General features: G+C 39.0%; 1 protein-coding gene across 5 annotated transcripts in view; it reads right to left on the reverse strand.

Annotated features, from left to right (window-relative positions):
* Positions 1–22991, reverse strand: part of LOC140874568 (eIF-2-alpha kinase GCN2) — a 48014-nt gene extending 25023 nt beyond the window's left edge. For all 5 annotated transcript variants that reach the window (XR_012148150.1, XR_012148145.1, XR_012148146.1 and 2 more), the window contains exons 1-11: positions 22645–22991; positions 21807–21875; positions 21665–21724; positions 21480–21585; positions 19634–19738; positions 17617–18012; positions 16357–16488; positions 16185–16271; positions 16016–16102; positions 15813–15924; positions 6178–6295 (exon numbers count right to left, since the gene is read on the reverse strand). Coding sequence is in view for 2 of the 5 variants with exons in the window: in XM_073277888.1 (XP_073133989.1) it covers positions 6178–6295; positions 15813–15924; positions 16016–16102; positions 16185–16271; positions 16357–16488; positions 17617–18012; positions 19634–19738; positions 21480–21585; positions 21665–21724; positions 21807–21875; positions 22645–22760 (1388 nt within the window). In the remaining 3 variants the exon portion in view is untranslated. The remainder of the gene's footprint in view (positions 1–6177; positions 6296–15812; positions 15925–16015; positions 16103–16184; positions 16272–16356; positions 16489–17616; positions 18013–19633; positions 19739–21479; positions 21586–21664; positions 21725–21806; positions 21876–22644) is intronic.
* Between the last annotated feature and the right edge of the window lie 498 nt (positions 22992–23489).

A 23489-nucleotide genomic window follows, 5' to 3' on the forward strand; every position in this document is an offset into this window, starting at 1 on the left:
AAGTTCTCAACCAGTCCCAAGTCCTCATGAGATGAACTCTACTCAAATCAATATAAGATTGTTTGGTCAAACATATTCAAGGCGGAAAGGTCCCTCGGTCCCTAAACTTGTGCAAGCCCAAGAGTTCAAACTGAGCTCTACACCTGAGGTAACAATTGAGAACTTCATTACACACAATGAACACACACCTCACTCAATAGATTATCATAGCTTGCACGTTCCTATTGCCTTTCGCAAAGGAACCATAGATTGCACAAACCATCCACGTTACCCACTGTCCCATGTCGTAACATATGACAAATTTTCACCATCACATAAAAGCTTCTTAGTAAGTTTAAACAATATTCCCATCCCTTCCACACTATCTGAAGCATTGTCTAATGAAAACTGGAAACAAGCCATGAATGTGGAAATGAAAGCTTTGGAAAAAAACAACACTTGGAAAATTACCTTTGGGAAAAAAATCAGTGGGGTGTAAATGGGTATACACAGTGAAATATAAATCAGATGGCACATTGGAAAGATATAAGGCGAGGTTGGTAGCTAAGCAAACGTATGGGGTGGACTATCAAGAAACATTTGCTCCGGTTGCTAAAATGAACACATTTAGAGTTCTATTATCTTTGGCAGCAAATTATGGATGGGGTATTGCAGCAGTTTGATGTAAAAAATGCATTCTTACATGGAAATCTTGAGGAAGAGATTTATATGGACATTCCACCGGGATATGGGAAAAATGTACGAAAAGGGCAGGTTTGTACCCTCGAGCATGGTTCGAAAGACTTACAAGTTACAAGGGTAATGCAATCCATGGGATACAAACAACGTCAGGGAGACCATACTTTGTTTATTAAGCACTCAATTTATGGGTTAGTCACTATTTTGCTTGTTTATGTTGATGATATCATTATTACAGAGGATGATGAGAAAGAGAAACAGGGCTTCAACAGAGACTAGCTGCTGAAGTCGAAATTAAAGATTTGGGAAAATTAAAGTACTTCCTTGGCATAGAATTAGCATATTCGAAGCAAGGGATATTTATATCCCAACAGAAATACATCACTGATTTGCTCCGAGAAACAGGAAATTGGCTTGTAAACCAATGAGCACAGCTATAGAACTCAATCATAAACTTGGAGAAGTCGTGGAGAACAGAATGGTGAATAAAGAAATGTACCAACGCCTTGTGGGAAGACTCATTTATTTCTCTCACACGAGACCCGACATAGCATATGCTGTAAGTGTGATCAGCCAATTTATGCATGACCCAAAGGAAGCACATTCACGTGCAGTTGACAAGGTACTTCAGTACTTGAAAGGGAATCCAGGAAAAGGGATTTTGTTTTAAAAAGATGACAATATGGTACTTGAGACCTACACATATGCGGATTACGCTGGATCAGTCAATGACAGGGGTTGACTACAGGGTATTGAACATTCCTTGTAGGAAATCTTGTCACTTGGCCAAGTAAAAAACAAAATGTTGTCGCAAGGTCAAGTGCCGAGTCAGAATTCAGAGCAATGACTCAAGGGTTTTGTGAGTTGCTTTGGTTGAAGATTGTCTTGGAAGATCTAAAGGTAAAGAGGAGTGGACCTATGAAACTCTATTGTGACAAGAAATCAGCTATTAGCATTGCACATAATCCGGTGCAGCATGATCGGACAAAGCATATTGAAATTGATAGACACTTCATTAAGGAGAAGCTGGACAGTGACTTAATTTGTACACCATATGTCTCATCAGGTCATCAGCTAGCCGATATATTCACCAAAGGATTAAATGGCCCGTTGTTTCAAGAGATCGTGTCCAAGCTGGGAATGATAGATTTCTAATCCCAGCTTGAGAGGGAGAGTTTTTTTTTTATAAGAAACGCTAATATATTATATACGAGAAGAAAATCTTACAAAAGGCGGACAAAATTTCCGCTAATTACAAAAGAAAGTAACGACTCCCTAATCATATCAACAATAAACAAAAGATCAATCCCTTAATAAATCTGAGATTGCAATATTCTGAAATTCTTTAACAGATCTACTCCACATAGCAATCCTTATCTTAATCTTTTCCCAGCACTCTTCCGTCGTTTCTTCCATATTCTCAAAGATTCTTCCATTTCACTCCAACCACACCGACCAACAAACACTATGAACCACCAAAGTCCAAAATATTCTCCCCTTCTTACCCAAAAGAAAAGCAAGATCAGTAGCGTATAGCTCCTGTGTGATCAAGGTGTTACCCACACTAACCTCATCTCCGTCAAAGCCCTCGACCACAATCCATACGTGAAAGAACAGTGTATAATCATGTGATCCTGAGTTTCCCTCTCTTTCCGACATAACACACACCAATTCGGATTCAAAGCACATGAAGGCCATCTCCTTTGCATCGACTCCGAAGTCGGCAATTTACCCAACACTGTTGTCCAAGAAAAAACTTGAATCTTCGAATGTATTGGAAATTTCTAGATAACATTGAAAAAAGAAAACAAGGGATGATCGGTATTAGGAAAGAAGGACTCAGAAAAGGATTTAACCGAGAAGATACCAGAAGAATCCCCAACCCACACTTTAACATCCTCAGCCCCATCAATCAATCTAACTCTCATCAACTCACCTAACAATATGCTTACCTCAGCAATTTCCTGATCCCTCAAATCCCTCCGAAAATGAAAGTCCATGAAAGGGGTACGATATTCAACGAATTTTCCGTTGATACAAAATGATAAATATGCATATTATGTGCATAAGAAATCTGAAACAAAGGTGGAAACAGATCCCAAAACGAAGACTCCCCCCACCATCTATCTTCCCAGAACCTCACTTTAGTCCCCCTCTAACCACCGCCCTTACCAATGAGTGAAAAGCCGAGTAAGACCTTGAAATAAACTTCCATGGGCTCCTAAACGTAACATTTCTAGTCAAACCAACATCCCACCATTATCTTGTAAGTCGTACTTGCTCTTGATGACCCTTTTCCACATCGTCTCTTGTTCCACTAAAAATCTCCACCACCATTTCCCCAGCAGAGCTCTATTCCTCAAACAAATATTCCCTGTTCCCAAACCCCTTAGAACTTTGGGCTTACAAACCTACTCCCATGCCACCAGATGACAGTGTGAATCCCCGTCCACTCCATTCCAAAGAAAGTCCCTCATATACTTTTCCATCATATCTGCAATACCACTTGGCACTCGAAACAGTGACATAAAGTAGATCGGCAAGGCATTCAAAACTGCTGATATGAGTGTCAACCTCCCCCCTTTAGATAGAAATGATTACTTCCAACTTGCCAATTTTTTCGACAAGCTAGTCAAAATAAGCTCTCAAAAAGAAATTTTAAGTGGATTACCTCCTAGAGGTACTCCAAATACTTGATAGGCCAAAATTCCTTCCCACATCCTAATTATTGTGCTAGCGCTTCCACCTCTCCTTCCCCGAAATTAATTCCCAGCAACCCACTCTTTTCCCAATTGATTTTTAACCCCGACATACCACAAAACGATCTCACCACATCAACTAAAAACAGCACGTGACACTTCTCCTTAGCAAAGAACAATGTGTCATCCGTAAACTGAATATGTGAAACCTCCACCTTCTCCCTGCCTACCTCGAGACCCCGAATGAACCTCGCAGCCTTAGCTTTATCAATCAATCTCCCCAAGACATCTGCTACCAAATTAAACAAAAAAAAGAGACAATGGATCCCCTTGCCGAAACCATTTCTGTCCATGAAATTTACCACTTGGTCTCCCATTAATCATCACTGAAAAGGATACATTCGAAAGACACCCTTTGATCCAATTCCTCCAACGAACGCCAAACCCCTCCTTCGAAAGAACAAAATCAAGAAATTCCTAGTCCACATTATCGTATGCTTTTTCAAAATCCAATTTGAAGACCAAACCATTTTTTTTCCTCCACCTCATCTCATCCACCACCTCGTTTGCTATGAGGCCACGATCTAGAATCTGTCTTCCACCTACAAATGCATTTTGTGACTCAGCTATCGTGAATGGTACAGCCTTCTTCAAACGGCCCGACAGAACTTTGGCGATTATTTTGTACAAGCTTGTGGTTAAGCTAATGGGTCTAAAATCCTTTACCTTTATGGAATCTTGTTTTTTTGGAAATCAAGCAAATATACGTTTCATTGGTGATACCATTAATGATACCACCTTCAAAGAATTCGTTGAAAACCCTCTTCAGATCGTCTTTGACAATATCCCAACACTCTTGGTAAAAAGCCAAAGTAAATCCATCCGGTCCCGGTGCCTTGCCACCATCACACTCAAACACTGCTAACTTGATCTCTTCTTCTGAAAACGGTTTTTCCAATTCTAATCCCCTTCAACTCCCCAGCCCCTTTCCCCATTTTTGGGGTACAACTCTTTGTAGAATTGTACCAAAATGTCTTCTATTTGATCCGGATCGCAAGTGACCGAACCATCCTCCCTTTCCAATTTATTAATGGCCGCCCTACTCCTCCTATGACTCAAGAGAGAGTTAAAGAACTTGGTGTTATGATCTTCTTCTTTCAACCATTTCACCTTCGCCTTTTGATTGCTAATTTGGTTCCTGCGACATAATAACTCCTCTATTTCATAACGAATTATCTTCCTTTCTAGAGCCACCTCTTCTGAACTCATACCCTCACTCTCTTTCTCATCTCCTGATATTATCCTTTAAGCTCGAAGTTTCCGCATAAACTTGTACCCTTCCCACCCCTGAGATTCTGCACTATTCCACCAACAAAGCTGCTGATCTAAAACTTTTATGTTTCAGCCACACGTTTTCGAATCTGAAAGGGGCTGGTCCCCACTTTACCTTCTCCGTGTCAAATATAACTGGGAAATAGTCCGAAGTAACCCCAAGGTAACACTGTTTGTCTATGGAATGGATAGATCTCCGTTCAACCTGACTGGAAAAGAAATCTATCTAATCTAGAACAAATAGGGGATGCCCTCAAATTCGACCAAGTGAATTTAGCATTCAACAAAGGCGGATCGCACAACTCCAATTCCTGGATCAGAGCATCAAAGCCACACATACTTGTTGTGAAAGTCGTACTGTTCAATTTTTCACTCAATGATCTTACCACATTAAAATCCCCACCCAAACACCATTGCTCTCCGCATATGACTCTTAACCCAGCCAATTCATCCCAAAAGTTCTGCCTCTGGCTCGGCTTGCATGGACCATACACAGCCGTAAACCACCACGCAATATTATTCTCCAATTCAATATTAATAGAAACCGAAAATTCCCCGATTAGATTATCTTTGACAGACACTAATCTTGGATCCCACATCACAAAAATACCCCTGATCTGCCTGCCGCTGGTAAAACAACCCAATCCACAAATCTGGATTTCCACACACTGGCAATAAATCTTCTATCCACCACTTCTCGTTTAATTTCTTGTAGAGCAACCAACGGTCTTTTGATTATGTTAGTGTGTCTATATATTGATTAGTTAATTATTGTAAATAGTAGAAGTGATATAATAAAAAGAACGTTGTTCATTCTCCAGCAATTATGTTCTTGTTTATTTAAGAATCCAATATCAAATACCAAATGGGAAGTGGATTATTTCCCCGTCATTAGGACATTAAGTTTCTCATGATTAAAGTTGTAGCCCATTGGGACAAAAAATAAGGACTCGATGACAAGTACACATGAAAGTAATTTTGATAGGAAGAAGGTAAAATCGGGAAGAGAGAGGCACAATTATAAAAATGAGGTAACTTGAAGTAGCAGATGCCTATAACACCTACCAGAAGGACAGTACTCCCACAGAATGATTCCAAAGTTTGACACTAGATGGATTAGCATGCCAGTTCAAGATTGTTTCCCTTTTTAGTACAACTAACTTTAAGTGGTGAACACAAGTTCTTCCCTTTTTAGTACAACTAACTTTAAGTGATGAACACAAGTTCAGGGCTGACATCTCAACAATGCAACCAGTTGAAATATCCCAATCAAGTCCACTCTCATGCTTCTCAAACAGGGCCAATTAATTAAACAACAATTTCACCCAATTTTATACGCACTGAATAACCAATCGTCAGCAACAAGAAAGACCAACTAGTTAACAGGAAAAAGCTTCACGAGTAGGCAATCATGCTTCTAAAGAGTTGAGCAAGAGATTTCTCTCAAAGAAGGTCAGCAGACACACACCTCAATATACGGTCATTTACAGGCAGGCTCTTGTCCTTTAACCTAATTTTCTTCACAGCATACTGCCGGCCATCAAGCTTATTCTTGCATAACACAACATGACCAAATCCTCCATGACCTGTCAGAAAATGTATTATTTTACTCAAATGAATATATAACACTGCAAATGGTCGTCAAAGGATCACACAGACAATTCGATGGACAGAATCAGAGACACTGCATATGAATTTAAAGAACAAAAGATATTTATATCAACATGCTGTGTATGACAAGCTAAGTTAGCGATACCAAGTGAAATAGCAAATTACAAATTGAGCTGGGCCAAACCTCTAGGAATTCAAGTATAGATGCTCAACTTAAAAGAGAGAGAAATAATTTGGGAAGAATCATCAAAAAAAACCCACGAAGAAAAAAAGAAAGAAAGAGTAAACTGACAAGTCAATTATATAGACCAGCACCAAATGCAAAAAATAAAAAAAATATATATATATATATATATATATACACATGCAAAATCGGAACAAATTGCACAGCATCTGCCACCATGGTGGTAGTACTGTCATGCAATTCTGGCTAGGGATTTCCTAATAACTAAGTGAAAGTGTTGCGCCATGTTTTGGTTCTGAGGATACACTGAGCAACAGCAACAGCAACAGCAAAGCCAACACTATACAGCAAGTAAAGTGAGTGACCAAAAGCCATTTGTGCTGCTTGCATAAGTGTCACGTATGTTTGTGAGTTGTGCTGCTGAATAAGGACTAATATCAAGTTACGTACACAGACTAATATCAAGTTAACTGCATGCTTTACTGTAAATGTACATGAATTGTATTGATAGAGAAAATTGTCGAATTTATTGGTGTAAAGTGATGAGATAAATGAATGTATTTGCAGAGATTTCAAAACTCAAATTAAAGAAATCCAGCATCATCCCCACACTTTGCGCACAACCATAAATCACAACACTAATGGTAGTGGTACTGCTGAAGCATTCATTTATTCAATAAAGCACTAACCAACTTGTGAATACATAATCCTTTTGAAATTTAAATATGCCTTCAGAGATAAGACCCGGAAAACTTTCTTTCTAAACTGTCAAGAAAGCAGATAGTTGTGCACATAAGAAACACTTTCAAGGTCAAATTCCAAATGTCTAATGCTTAGAATTGAGAGAGAACTTTGTTATGTAATGAGAGTGAAGAGCGAGGAACTACCTTACCAAGTTAGTGCCTACCGCAAAAGTTAACTAAGTGAGAACTATGAAGAGTTGCTCTACTAGCCAAAAGAAGAGTTAGCCAACAGCACCACAACCAAAACAAAATGAAATCCTATGTTCTTCGAAAAACCATATTTCAGAAACCAAAACCAAGACAATTTCTCAGTTATGTTGAAAAATGGAATCAGAACTAAGGTCTTGTGGTTCAGTTCTGGATCCTAAAAATATAAACTGGAACCGTTAGAAACCATAACCAAAAACATAAATTAATTAACAATTTTAAGGTCTTAATAGTACACAGAAAACTTATTTATATTATTAGACTAATTAATTTACATAAAGAAAATTTAATTTAATTTTTAAAATTAAATATTCATGGTATTTTGTGATATAACTTATAGTAAGTATTAAATAATTAATTTGATTATCACGAGTTGTACAGTTATTTTTTCGTAATTTTAAGTTTAAAATAATAAATCTCAGTTCGAATCAGTCCAAACCATAACAAAACTGGAATCGAAACTATTTTTAAGAGGTTTGATCCTGCTCCACCTTTCATTGGAACCAAAATCGTCCGTTCTGGAACCGAAACAGCCGGTTTTAGAATGGTCATTATGCCTTGTGTAAAGGCTTACTTTAATTATAAAAAAGTTAAAACATATAAGAAAGACTAGACTAGAACCTTTCGATTACAAGCTACAACTAACTAAAACAGATTTAGAAAACGACGCCAATTAGCATGCAATCTACCCTCCTAGTGATTCTCTTATTATCTGCAACATCCCCCACACTTCTTCGAATAAAATCACAAATTTAAGGAAGAACCAATCCTATGAAGATCCGACGATCTTCTCAATCTTTAAAATTGTTCTACCTCTCCATCAGATAATTCTAAAGAATGATAAAGCTTCAGACCGAAGTCAGTGTCAAGGGAGTCACCCACACCGAATCCACTTCAAAGTCTTGAATTTCTTCTGTCCACAATTTCTTCCTTGTTCCTTGTTCAAATTGTTTTAGAAATTGGAATTGGCTCTTCTACTAGTTGAGCTGGAAGAAATAATTGATCTCTAATTTTACAAGGTTGGTTGATCTTATTCGTTTTCTTGGAAAAGCGGGTGGGAATCCCTGCTGCAAAAATCGGAACATCCGAGGAACTAGCTTTGGAAGAACTAAACTTACTACTCTTTTCAACAGTAGGATTATTGCCAATTTCTGTCTCACAAACTTAAGTATTACTGAATCTTAGTAAAGGACGGTTATGTGGCCCAGGGGAAGAATCATGTTCATACGGCCCATCGCCGCAATCCAATTTATCCATCACTTCGGCTAGTCATCAGCATAGAAGCTCCATGGCTCAGAATAGAATGTCTACCCTTATCCAGACTTGCAAGAGCGGAAAGCAAGAATGGTCATGTTACTGGCTCATTCAATTCCTAATGTGGGCCTTAAGGCCTTGACCCACTTTTATGAGCCCAGATTCAAATATGCAAGATCTTGACCCATTGGGCCCTGGAACATCAAATTCAAAGGGCCCAAGTGAGACTGAAGATGAAAAGCCCAAGACAATCAAAGTGTATGTTAGGAGAAACAAACGAAACACACGTGAAGGGGAAGAGAATATATAATAGCAGTTAGTTGGTATGAGAGGCATTAGAGATTTGATTTCTTGTAAAGAGAGTAACTAGCACTTAGCTAGGGAATTCCATTTTGTACAGAGGGTTGCCTCTGGGATTTTCGTGCTTCCTAATACAAAATAGTCATTTCTGTTCCTTTGTTCATTTGGTTTTATAATCTCGAATCGATATTTGACGTGAGTCATAACATTGGTCCGACCTGCCGGATACGAAGAACGGTCGACGGCAATGGCCAGCACACGAAATGATGCGAAGTTTGAAACGATGGAACGATCAGTGAATGGGTTGCAGGAGAGTATGCTACAGGTGCAAGGCAGGCTAGATAAACTTGATCAAACTCTCGGAGGTTTTAATGATCTGAAGGTGTTGATGGAGCAGTTGCTCAAGGGACAGGGTGGTGTTACACTTACTGACAATTGAAAGGAAGAGGGGCCAGGAGGAGATGATGGTAGACAGGATAAGGAGGAGATGAGAAGGGCGTTAAAGAGGATTGAATTACCAGGTTTTGACGGCGAGGATCCGATGGGCTGGCTGGGGAAGGTGGAGCAATACTTCGACGTTCATGAAACTCCGATCGAATGTCAACTCAAGTTGGCTTACGTGTGTATGCAGGGATCCACCGTCCATTGGTTCCACTGGATGAAGGCGAGGATTCCCAACATGAAGTGGGACCGATTTGCTGAAGAATTAATTAAACGATATGGGGGGTATGATGCTAACCCATTTGAATTGATGGCATCGCTGAAACAGGGACATCAACCGATCGAAACTTATATCGAACACTTTGAGGTGTTGGTCGCGCAGCTTGGTGACGTTCAAGAAGAGCAGTGTCTGGGGTATTTTCTGAGTGGATTGCATGAGATTCGTCGGCGAATGATCGTTCATAATCCGCGAACGGTGGATCGCGCGATGTTGTTGGCCAGAGGGCTGGAGGTGGAGTTGTTTGGGAAGGTGTTGGATCGGGGAAAAAATCGAAATGGGCTGAGTATGAGTTATGAACAGAGAAGGCCCATGAATACGGGTTGGGCTAGTCCAGCCCACATCACTGATAAGGATCGCCCATTTAATCATCCCCAACCACAGATTGTCGGGAAGGCGGCGAGTCCAGGAGAAGGGTATCAACGTCGGCCGCTAGCTACGACAGCTTACAGTGGGGGATCGCGATCAAATCTTGGTGGGAACAATGGCGGAATATCTAAGGCTCCGATACAGAGGAACCGTGAGGGACGGATAGTATCACACAAAGAGTATTGCACAGGGATGGATAGTATCACACGAAGAGTATTTGCACAGGAGGGAGAAGGGGTTGTGTTTTAAATGTGGGGAACCATACCATCCTATGCATCGTTGTGTGAATAAGAGTTTAAAGGTAACCATTCTGGCCGAGGAAGATGGGGAAACATGCGAGCTCGAACAGGGGGCAGCTGTGGAGGAAATTGGTCATCAAGAGGGTGAGATTGAAACGTGGGAGGAAACTCCTACCACCGAGTACAACACTTTGGAATTACCATTGTATTCAGTCAGTGGAATTAATCAACCACAGACGTTGAAAATGAAAGCGAAAGTGGCGGGCCGAGATGTGGTGGCAATGGTGGATAGTGGCGCTAGCCACAACTTCATCTCGAGAAGCTTGATCACTGATTTGGGGATTAAGGTGGATGAGGAAGTGCGATTTGGCGCGTGTCTTGGCGATGGGGCTCGCGTAGCAAGTCAAGGGATGTGTAAAGATTTGGAAGTCGATTTGGGTCTTTGCCAGATACAAATCGAAGGGTATTTGTTTGAATTGGGTGGGCTTGATCTCATTTTAGGAGTTGACTGGCTACGCAAATTAGGCGATGTCATGCTGAACTGGGCCAATATGCAGATAAGATTCACTTGGAAAGGGCAGACGATGCTTCTACGGGGGGATCCAACACTTAGAAGATCCGTGGTATCTCTCAAGTCAATTGCTAAAGTACGGGAGGTGGAATTTTGTGGGGCAGTTTCAGTAAAGTGGAATGACAGTGGGGGAAGCAAACTGGAGGCAGAGCAAGGAAATTTACATGGGGATATGGCCAGTCTCCTCGCTAAATATGAAGGGGTGTTTCAAGAACTTATCGACTTGCCACCTCGACGAATACATGATCATGCTATTAACATCAAAGAGGGATGTGGACCGGTTTCTGTGAGGCCATATCGCTACGCCCACCACCAAAAGGACGAGATAGAACGCATGGTGCGAGACATGCTCAAATCGGGTGTCATACAACCCAGTGGCAGCCCATACTCCAGTCCTGTTATTTTGGTGAAAAAAAAGGATGGCAGCTGGCGTTTCTGTGTTGATTACAGGGCCTTAAACGATATTACGATCTCCGACAAATACCCAATTCCGGTGGTTGAAGAGTTGTTTGATGAATTGCATGGGGCTAAATACTTTTCAAAGTTGGATCTCAAGTCGGGGTATCATCAGATTCGTGTTCAACCTCAGGACATTCCTAAAACAGCGTTTCGAACGCACGAAGGGCATTATGAATTTATAGTAATGCCCTTTGGACTGAAAAACGCTCCAGCAACATTCCAAGCCACGATGAATGAGGCATTTCGGCTTTATCTGAGGAAATTTGTGCTAGTCTTTTTTGATGACATATTGATTTATAGTAAAGGATGGGAGGAATACTTGATGCATGTGAACACGGTGTTGGATGTGTTGGTGCGTAACAGGCTTGTTTTGAATCAAAAAAAGTGTCACTTTGGGTTGAGTCAAGTTGAATACTTGGGACATATTATCACTGACCAGGGGGTGATGGTGGATCCAAACAAAATCGAAAGCGTTAGTCGTTGGCCGAGACCACAAAACACAAAGGCTTTGAGAGGATTTCTTGGGTTGACTGGTTACTACAGGAAGTTCATTCGAGACTATGGAAAGATTGCAAGACCTCTTACCGACCAGCTAAAGAAAAACAATTTTTGCTGGAACGATTTGGCAGAAGATGCATTTGTTAAGCTTAAAAATACACTTATTACTGCTCCGGTTCTGCGAATGCCTCATTTTGATAAGGAGTTTGTGGTTGAGTGTGATGCATCGGGAGTTGGTCTAGGGGCTGTATTGACACAAGAAGGCAGACCTGTTGCCTACTACAGCAAGGCGCTGGCCGATCGAGCTTTAACAAAATCCACCTATGAAAGAGAGCTAATGGCTTTGGTTTTGGCAGTACAACATTGGCGTCATTACCTTTTAGGGCACAAGTTTATCGTGCTCACGGACCATAAACCATTACGAAGCCTCCTTCAACAATGCATAACCACTCCAGACCAACAATATTGGTTGGCCAACTGCTCGGCTATGAGTTTGAAATTAAGCATAAGGCTGGTATGGATAATGGAGCAGCAGATGCTTTGTCACGGAGAGAGGACAAAGGCGGCTTGGGTGTTTTAACAAAAGCAGAATGGGTTGAGATAAATGAAGTTAAGAAGGCAGTGTGGGAAGATCAAGAACTGCGGAAAATTATTGATAAGCTCCGGGAGGATAATGAGGGCTGCACACATTATCGATTAGTCAACGAGTGTTTGTTGCACAAAGGCAGATTGGTAGTTCCCCGTTCGTCGCAGTGGGTTTCCAAGTTGTTAAATGAATTTCATACCACACCAGTTGGAGGCCATTCCGGGGCATTACGAGCGTATAAAAGAGTGGCGAGTAATTTCTTTTGGAAAGGAATGAAAAAGGATGTCCGTCAGTTTGTGGCTGAATGCGTAATTTGTCAGCAACAAAAGTATGAAGCCACAAAACCAGCGGGTTTGCTACAACCTTTGGCTATTCCAGTGATGATTTGGGAGGATTTAGCAATGGATTTTATTACTGGGCTTCCAAAGTCAAAGGGATATGATGTTATCTTCGTTGTGATCGACAGGTTGTCCAAGTATGGACACTTTCTTTTATTGAAACATCCCTACAAAGCTAGTACAGTGGCGGATGTGTTTATAAAAAACGTGGTGAAATTGCATGGGGTTCCAAAGACGATTGTGAGTGATAGGGATGCTGTATTTATGAGTCTTTTTTGGTCCGAACTCTTCAGGGTGCAAGGGACTCAACTGAAAATGAGTACTTCATACCACCCGGAAACCGATGGACAGAGTGAGACATTGAATAAGTGCGTTGAGACTTATTTACGTTGCTTCTGTTCGGAGCAACCCAAGAATTGGGCTCAGCGGCTGTATTGGGCCGAGTATTGGTACAATACCTCCTATCACATATCCGCGGGCATGAGTCCTTTCGAAGTGGTATATGGACGCAAACCACCTGCCATGATTCGATTTCTTCCGGGCGAGACAGTGGTAGCAGCTGTATCGCAGGCCTTGTGGGATAGAGATGAGCTATTAAGGCAGCTGAAATATAATCTTGAAAGAGCTCAACAACATATGACGAAGCATGCTAACAAAAAGCGGAGAGATGTTGATTTTCAGGAAGGTGATATGGTGTATTTGAAGTTGCGACCACATCGACAAAACTCGATTTGCACAAGAGTTTTTCAGAAGTTAGCAGCCAGATTTTATGGGCCTTTTAAGATTGGAAAGAAGGTGGGGACAGTGGCTTACAGGTTACAGTTACCTGAGGGGTCTAGGGTACATCCGGTCTTTCATGTCTCGTGTTTGAAACAAGCAGTGGGTAACCATGATGTCAAGATCAGATTACCAGATGAACTGGACACTGATTTATTTATGACATTTGAACCTGATGGGGTGTTAGCAGGGCGGATTAAACACATAGCAGGGCAGCCCTATCAACAGGTCCTAGTACGATGGAAGGGACGAACTGATGAGGAAGCAACATGGGAGAACCTGGGAGATTTCCAAAGACAATTTCCTGAATTTCGCCTTGAGGACAAAGCGATTTTTGAGGAGGCCGGTACTGTTATGAGCCCAGATTCAAATATGCAATATCTTGACCCATTGGGCCCAGGAACATCAAATTCAAAGGGCCCAAGTGAGACTGAAGATGAAAAGCCCAAGACAATCAAAGCGTATGTTAGGAGAAACAAATGAAACACACGTGAAGGGGAAGAGAATATATAATAGCAGTTAGTTGGTATGAGAGGCATTAGAGATTTGATTTCTTGTAAAGAGAGTAACTAGCACTTAGCTAGGGAATTCCATTTTGTACAGAGGGTTGCCTCTGGGATTTTCGTGCTTCCTAATACAAAATAGTCATTTTTGTTCCTTTGTTCATTTGGTTTTATAATCTCGAATCGATATTTGACGTGAGTCATAACACCCACCTTGCACATATTAGAGTTTTAAGCAACTCTTCAGTCGTCGCAGAAGAAGAGTTTGATGTCTTGAGCCCACAACAAGATCCAAATCATCCCCCCCAATTCTCTTCACAAATACCCTTTGTTTTAATACACTAGTCGCTCATCCAATAATTCCTCGTCAACCCCTTTCCAAGAACTCCCATTTGATTGGTTAAAATAAATAGTTGGAGCTAAACCCATGGTTCCATTATCTCAAGTTTCGCAATTAAGGGCCAATCCATGTTTCCTTCATGCATGGCCTATTTGAAGAGCCCCGCTCTGATCTAGGATAATACCTAAAGCTCTAGAGCACCACCCTGCTCAAGGATCATCTTAGAATAATCGAATAGAGGCATTTTCCTCTACTCCAGGCTCAACACTAAGCACCTCGAATCTATTGGTTTGAGAAGAGGAATATCTTCCTATGTTAACATTGTAAGCTAACTGTTGTTTGCTGATATGGTGTAAGCTTGACTAGCAGTAGATGATCCACCACAATTTTTTTTTCTTGACATGGAAATCTTCTAGATGCATCATCCTCTATTGGGACTGTGCTAAATGCTGCCGAAGTTTTTCAATATTTCATCCCGTGCAAGTAAATCTTGTTCCGCAGCTGCCAATGCTGTATTACCTCTCATATATGCAAGAACTGTAGGTGGTTTTAAAAGGTGTCATCTGATAGATGATTGGTGGCGTATCTGGTAATGGTACTCTGCCTAACACAAAAAACTAGACCAAGATGTTGCTCCATCCGTTGCAAACACCGACAAGTATTGTTCCAAACAACGATTGAGCACCTCAAATTGCCCATCAGTTTGCGGGCGGTATGCTGAGCTCGTTCTTAATAGAGTCCCCATGAGTTCAAACACTTTCTGCCAGAATTGACATGTGAAAATTCGATCGCAATCAGAGATGATGGAACGAGGGATGCCATGTAGTTGAATAACCATAAAACAGAATAATTCCGGAACTTGGCTAGCTGTATATGAGGTTGGTAGAGGACTAAAATGAGCTTAGCCTATCAACTACCACAAGAATGGCAGTGTACCCCTTAGTTTGTGACGAAGTCCATTGCAAGATCTTCCCAAACTCGCTCTCAGTACCTCTGTGTGTTGTAGTGACAATAAGGTTTCTCACTGGAGTATTTGTAGTCTCGCGAATATAGCATTTTGCCACAGAGTGTCGCATGCAGGTCGGTGTGTTGTGCACCTGCACGACCACCAGAAAGAGCGCTATGGAACTCCTGTAGCATTAAATCTTCAAGGGTATAATTCTTGGCTAAAAAATATTTGCCTTGGTACAAGATGACCCCATCCCTGACCTTGTACAGTTTAGCTTCATTAAAGTGATCCTTTAGACAGAAAGTTCGAAATGGAAGGATTCTCTTATTACACACCAATGTCGAACTAAAAGTTGAACAGTCAAATAATTTCAACTGCATTTTACAATTTATGAAGGTAACATGCTGAAATGTATGGAATCCAATTAGATCAAACTAATAAAAATAAACATCCTCACCAAGTGGCTGAAGTTCCTCAAAGTCACCTAAATAACGGGAACTTAGAGTAGAAGAATTTTGTGATCCATAATGCGAAGCAGCTCTCCAAAATGGGGCATTCGTAGATGAAATCTGTAAAACACGATACACGAGAAATGAATGACATCATTGAATACATGGAGACTCAGCCTGCATAATTCAGAAAATTGCATAATTGACTAACGATATGCTTCCTAAACACACGATGAAAAATCTCGTCAAAAGATGATGATGGTTTGATAGCCAGATCTCGTACGCCTTCAGAAACAATCTGAGAAAAATGACAGTTAGAGCCAAAAATAACTCAAAAAGGCCTTTTAAGGTCTTTTAATAAAACAAAATGAACCACGCACCCCCAGGTGGAGGAGTTCAGATGTTATGTCCGGTAAAGCATCAGAAAGTGGTCCTCTAGGTGCACAAGCAATACGAAGAAGGTGAGCCTATGGAAACATAGCTTAGCCCATACTTGAAGTGGATATCCAGAGAGTTGTAAGAAAAAACAGCCAGGGACCATGAGAAAATCACCATGAGCAGATCTCTTTCTGCGATCTGAGTAGGTTGATCACGAGTGACAGGTTCAGAGCATAACGAATCTGAAAGCTCATCATCCAAATAATCATACTCAGTTTTGGTCAGATTTCCTTCAACAAAAATATCCTGTAAAGTAAAAAAATATCATGTGTCAAAAGATGCTCCAGGAACAAAAAACATATAGCAGCTCAAAAATAAAAAGGAAAAAAGGGAAGGTAGAGCAGAAAGCTTCTTTGAATCTAGAATCTCTTACAGAACACATGAAGTGATATGATACGTGTATGAAGTATTTTACAGAAATAACTGATTCAATGAGAAAAATATAACAAAAAAGCAACTATGGCGAGCTATAATGGATGAGTAAGTGCTGTAAAAATGATGAAATTCAACAGTTTCCTTTGTACATGCCTATGTATTATTCAGAGTTTAATATGTTCTGTATCGAATACAGTGAAGGTTTCCAGTTTAGATGTTGCATTTCCAAAAAAGGAAGAACTATCCATCAGTTTGAAGAAAGCAAACGTTCAACATTGGCACTCAAGTAACTATAAAACCTAATGTCATTGACCTATGAAGGGAAGACAAGTCTTTGCTTGCATCACAATAGACCCTCAACTTTCCATTCCACCGACCAGGAATTACAATTGCTCATATGATGGTGAAGAGAATGCTGAATCCAAATGTAACAAATCACAAAGGCCTTGGAAGCCTTTTGCAAATTCTAGATTAACTAATCTGGGTTTCAGCTATTCTTATTTGAACCTTGGCATTTTCAAACAAATGCTTTGATACGAGTATCAGCGTCACTACGGGAAGGCTGCCTGCAACCATCATAAAAATGGTTCAATCTAGTCCAAATTATGCATTTCAAAAGAATGTGTGCAAGCCACATAAACTCGTGAAATTAATCCATTCCACATCCTTCAATTGTGCATAAGTATAACATGATATTAAAGGAAGCCTAAGGAGAAGATTATTAATTTAAAGAGCCACCCATCTTCTTCAAAACAAGCATGGGTGACCAGTGTAAAACTAACACATGCTTGTGGGGAAGTATTATAGGATAAATATTGACTCTCTTGAATCTATAATATGGTTGGACCTTTGTAGAGTAGGTCTTTAAATATACATTCCTTAACTGCATAATCTGCAGCCTTACATTTCTAATTTAATTTAGTCATGCAGGGAGCAAGTTTCAGAGCACTCTCTTACACAAGGAGGTCAATCTTAAAATGATCATCCCCAACATGCTACCTTAATGTTGCCAGTGCAGCCATTTTCACCCGATTCACTGGTACTCAAATCCGTACTTTCGGTCTCTTCTTCACTCTTTTCTTCCAGTGCACCTAAGTTAAGCGCCTGCTCAAGTAAAGTACTTTGCTTATTGTTCTCAACAACCGACTCCGTGTGCTTCTTCACTTGTCTATTCATATCAAGATTTCCTTGTTTTAGACCTTCAAACATGTGAGGAGGTACTGTTTTGCTGCTCTCGTCCATTCCTAGATTCCAATGCCATGACTCTCCAGAACCACTAAAAAGATCAACGTGACTATAGACAAAACCATCAACAAAAGAGCAGATTGTGCCACTTGAGACAGTAGAATCCTTCTGGGAGAGCTGATGACTCTCATGTAGTCCACCGCTCAGGACCTACAAGAAGAACCAATTACAAAAAGAGATTATTCAAGTATAGACACACCAAAGTTGAATAAACAAATTCCATTCTAACAGAAGTGTAAATCTTGGAACAGATATTTAGTTGAAAAAATTCTTGGACCTTCAAAAATGATTTTAAAAAATAGCAAAACCCGAGCAAGATGGATGTTAGTGTAGGTTCTCTATCACAAAAGGACTGGAGAGTTCAGTCTCCACCAAGTGCAAGTTTCATAGCTCTTACGATCTTTTGAGATTTCTAGTATCACAAATTTTCTTGTTGCATTGCCGTCCACAACAAATCTCATGTAATTTTAGCATCCGACTTCATAAGTAATTTAAAGAAGCTTTTCCGTGTAACATAACACTTCCCTATTTATGTTGTATCTGGTGTTTTATAGTCCTACCGCTGATCGACTATTAAAATTACTGATCTATCATTGATTGTGATAACATGGGCATCACTTATCAACTCAGTAAATATTTTAAAATAATAAAATTCAAACATCCTGTCTAAGATAATTAAATTACAAATAATAGATAAATCAATAATTTTTTTGGATCACAACTTGTGCTACAAGAAAAACTTGATAAATTATTTATATCATAATTATTTCTTAAAAAAACCCTTGCACAATTCTGTGGTATCAAATTGATGTTTTCAACCCTCTCTGCCAGTTTCCCATTGTGTATTACACCAGACTCTTTTTGTTTCAGACCATGATTATCTACTCCCTTTCTCGATAGAAGACATGAACTTGAACAATATGTGGTACTTTTCTATTATCTTAGTCTATATAGACATGAGTTTTGTAGCCTTCGCACATGCATGTTGTAATGAGTGATTATATTTATCGTTTTTCTTCTTTTTTTGTCGTGGTTATGGAATACGCTGGGTAATAGGGGACGATAGTGGTAGTGAATGATTTCATCTGTGTCTGTGACGATTCCGGCAAAGGAATTTTGTATCGGCACATAGCCCTTAGAAGTAAAGCAATACAGAGCCTTCTACTAATGGTTAAACAGCAATACCACAAAACATAGTTTTGTATTAAAAACTCTACAGAGTCTTTTTTTTTTAAAAGAAACGATAATACATTATATATGTGAAAGATATCAATATAAAAGGTGGACATGAAATCCGCAAATGACAAAAGAAAAGATCGACTCCCTAATCATATCAACAGTAAACAAAAGCTCAATCTCTTAATAAATTTGAGATAGAAACATTCTTAAAAACTCTACCCAGTCATGGTTTTCTTTCTGTAAAATGCCAACTAATTTTCCTGTTTTTCAAAATTTTGTAGATGAGCCGTTGATTTATTTGTATTACCCAGAAAGTGGACAAAGTTCGAATATTTAAGAAACGTGCCCAGGATCTCTGTTAAGTATTAGAAGAAACAGACCAATTCCTGTCTACAATCTTCTTAAAATGTCCACCCAACAAAAAAGAAAAGGATTATCTTTTAGCTCCTTTTCAGATTTTAATTTTTCATTCGATGAAGGATTTTAAGCACTCTCCTAGCAAATAATCACCAATGTTGCTATGGCAAGAAATAAAGGTAAACATGTCCTGCAATAAACCAGAAAAACTAAAATCAATTAGAACGTTGTTTACCAATTCTCTTGGAATCCTCTGAGGAAAAATTTCAGACAAAAATTCCTGGGCAGCTTCGACTAAATTGTAGATCATCACACGTCCTTCTCTAGCATTTGAATTTGCCTGCAATGGTTCCAACATTTTTAAGTAGCAGCAATGGAAATGAAGAGCTAAATTTTACAGGAAAAATGGTGCATAAATCCAGTGAAAAATAGGAATAGTGTCATGAAGGACAACATAATAAAGAATTCTCACTCTATCAAATCCGTTCAACATAATTTCATCAGCGTCATTAAATGTTAAACTTCCAGTGACATCTCTAAAATATAGTTTTAGGATTGTAAGTTCCAAAGCATGTGAACTAAAACTCGGGGTATGAACTAAGTCAGTAGGAATTCCGTGATTTATCAGTCATACCCTCGATTTTGAGCCACGATTGGTTATTTATGAATTAAGTAGGGTAGTTTTAATTAAAAAAAAAAAAAAAAACTCTCTCCATTACAACAATAATATTTTTGACATGTTGCAATTGTTATTGTATGGATTTTCATGTGAATTTGGGTTAGATGTTATACTTTGTTGATTTCTCTAAAGGTTGTATCTTGAGTAAAAACATTACTTATGTATCATTATGTATGTGTTAGAAGATCGATTAATGTTACAATTAATTGAGGTAATTCATAGAATAGGTATTGCATTGAAATATGTTGATAACCGTAAACTTCAGTTGGTATAACGTCATACACTTCGGGTTATGAATCCTATGATGGTCAGTTGAGAGCATTGTGAAGGGGTTGTAAGGTTGTAAAAGCCACAATCTGCCCTGACTTTGTAGTCGGTATTTCATTAGGTATGTGAGGGGACCTGAGTTACCATTACATACCATGGCCACATACATTATTGACGTAGGAGTGTGATCTAGATGCACATATACATTGATAGGGGGTGTGTGTATCATGTGGCAGGGTAAACGACATTTATTGCTTGGGTATGTGATTGTAGGGCTTGTGAATGATTTCAATCAATTAGTTGTCTTTTCACTTATACGTACTTGGCATTTGTCACACCTCAGGAACAGTATTTGGTTAACTCCAGGGCCTATGCTCTCAAGAGCGAGTGATCCAGAATTGGTTACAGTGAAGGGGTCTGGGTGACAATCATTAAAAATAAATTCTAATAATTAGAGGTAAGTCTATCAGTTGCATACACTATTTTGGATTTTTAATGAAATGTCTTCCCTTGCCCCCCTACATCCACTGAAATTGTGTATATATTGACTCTATCCTTTTGTCAACGCAAAGTATGCATCTTATTTTCATTAATCGCATACAGACATAAAGATAAATTTATCCTCCATTTAAAACAGAAGTTGTCCACCACATGTTACATTACAGTAACCAACCAAGCCCGCAACAATCACTAACAGACTAAGACACCCATCTTATTTCAAGTCTTACTAGAAAAAACTGGCTTAATCAGGAACCCGGTAAAAAGACCAAATGAGCAGAAACAATAGCATGCCATCATACTAATATTGAAAAGAAAGTGTTCTAGGCAACTTATGTTTATATTTGGCAACCAATTAAGGCCTTAGGAGAACAATGACAACAATTATTTTGAAATATAAGTAAATGTCTTGGCTATTAACATCTAGCACCTCCGCATGGCATATGCAAGTGAAAAGCCAAAAACTGTATAATTGTCTACATGCACTCTTCACATTCGAAAAATAGACAGCATTTACAAAATATAAAGTTCAACTTTAAGAAACAAAATCACATGCAGACCATCCTTTGACAATCAGAGCATTTTCTACGGTCAAAAGGTTTAGCCTTTCACAAGGAACAAATATCAGTTCCACGACCTGATCATAAAGTAGAGCTAGAAGGTTATCAGCATCAGCTTTCAGTAAACCTTTCTCTGGTACTATCAGCAGCTTTGGACATTTGTACGGATAACCCTGTAAACATCTAAAATAAGAATGAACATGAGTCAGCAAAAAAGAAGAAATTGATTTTGGTACAACTTAACTGGAAATAATCATCCAACCTCACGGAAAGCACAGCAGAAATATCATGCTCCTCATATCCTGTATCCTTGGAGTATGGCCTATTATTTCATCCATAAAGCATTGGTTAAAAATAATAGAGACGCTGTTGTATGTCTGGAGGGACATTACTGAATTAAGAACCTGAGCTTGATATCGATTTGGGGAGGTGATTCAGAAACAACTTCACAATCTTCCTGAAATATGGCAGACCTATATACCGAGGAACTAGAATAAGTTGTAGGCTACAAAATTTTATAAATTTTATAAGAAGCGTACTGGCCAAAGTAAAAATGTTTTATAGATTTCTATACACTTATGTATCGTAATGTAATGTGCATATTCACCAAAAGAACCAGACACGCTTGCAGAAAGTTATATCGCAAAAAAGGTCTTCAGTATAAACACAAGCAAGATGCAAGATTATAGAAATTTGATATTTTTTCAGCATTTCCACAGATAAGTTTTCTAGAAATTTGATTTTTTTTCGAGGAGATAATTGCTAGTGCAGATATCAGGTCATGTAAAAATAGGTAACATTTATTGATAGAGTGCGTGTTTTAATGGCTTGTTGAGTATTTTAAAATACAAAGTCTTGGATTACAATATAAAAGTATATCGATGAGTTTCTGGGAGAGAAAACAAAATGAAATGGTAATGTTTACGTTTATATCCTGAGATTGAAACCCTTTTTTGGGTCACCACAAGTAAAACCAGGTAGAAAGTCACAAGTTCGTCTACAAATCATCTATACAGAAACAAAAAGAATCAGTATATTCAGAGAATATCCATGCCTTGAAGAGTTGAGAATTGTCGCATGGATAACAGCATAAGGTCAAAAAAAAAGGACTTTTGACAGTCACCAGTAAAATAATAATAATAATAATGATAGCTATAAACGAATTACAGAATAGATTTTTTCAACAGTCAGTATACGATCATAAAAGAAATAACACATTCACATAACATGCAGAAGACTTACAGAGCGGTGAGCTCCTCAGCTAAAATCTCGCTGCTATCCGCCGCAATTGAATTATGGTCCTTAGACTGTGTTCTTCTCCCGCCGTGCTTCTTCTTTTTCTTCGAACTACGCCCCATTGTTCAGACTCTGTGTTCTCAAATCAAATCATCAATTATCACCACAATCACCGATGTCAGCATCAAACTTGAGCATTTTCACAGTGAGATTCTGAAAACTCACTAGGTTTCGACTCAAACGAACATGAAACCGAATCCAGTCGATTTTGTTGGTATATCGGTGGTGGGAGAGGTGTTCTGCAAATTGGTTGGAAATGGGGGAGAAAGATGGGATATTTAGGGAGAAGGAAGTGAAATCTATGCTATTTGAAAAAAAGGATTGCAAGCATCATTTACTTATATATCTTTGTGTTTAATTAATAAAAAATAAAAAAAATATTTAATAGATTTTAAGAACAAAATTTTTTTTTATGTTTGGGGTGACCCAAGCAAGCTTACTCATGCTTGGGTCGACCCAACTTGTGCTGCGAGATGTTTTCGCACATTGTGGAAAAACGTTTTCGTAGCGCGCAAATGAGCGTTGCGGAAAGAAGCATTGCGTGCCGCGAAAAGATCATGTTTCATTAAATTCGGGATGCGATACATAAGAGACTATGTTGATTATCAATTCCATAATACATTTTTGTTTGTAACACATTTATTTGTATTTTTAACATTTCTGTTTGTAAAAAAAATTAGAAAGTTAAATAATTTTTTCGTTGCTAATTTTACAATCTTGATCAAAATTTACATAATTTTGACATATAATCGTATATGTTGCAACATATTGATCCACTAATTTCACAAGTT

The sequence above is a fragment of the Henckelia pumila genome, chromosome 1 (genome assembly GCF_033568475.1).
Source record: "Henckelia pumila isolate YLH828 chromosome 1, ASM3356847v2, whole genome shotgun sequence".
Lineage (NCBI taxonomy): Eukaryota > Viridiplantae > Streptophyta > Magnoliopsida > Lamiales > Gesneriaceae > Henckelia > Henckelia pumila.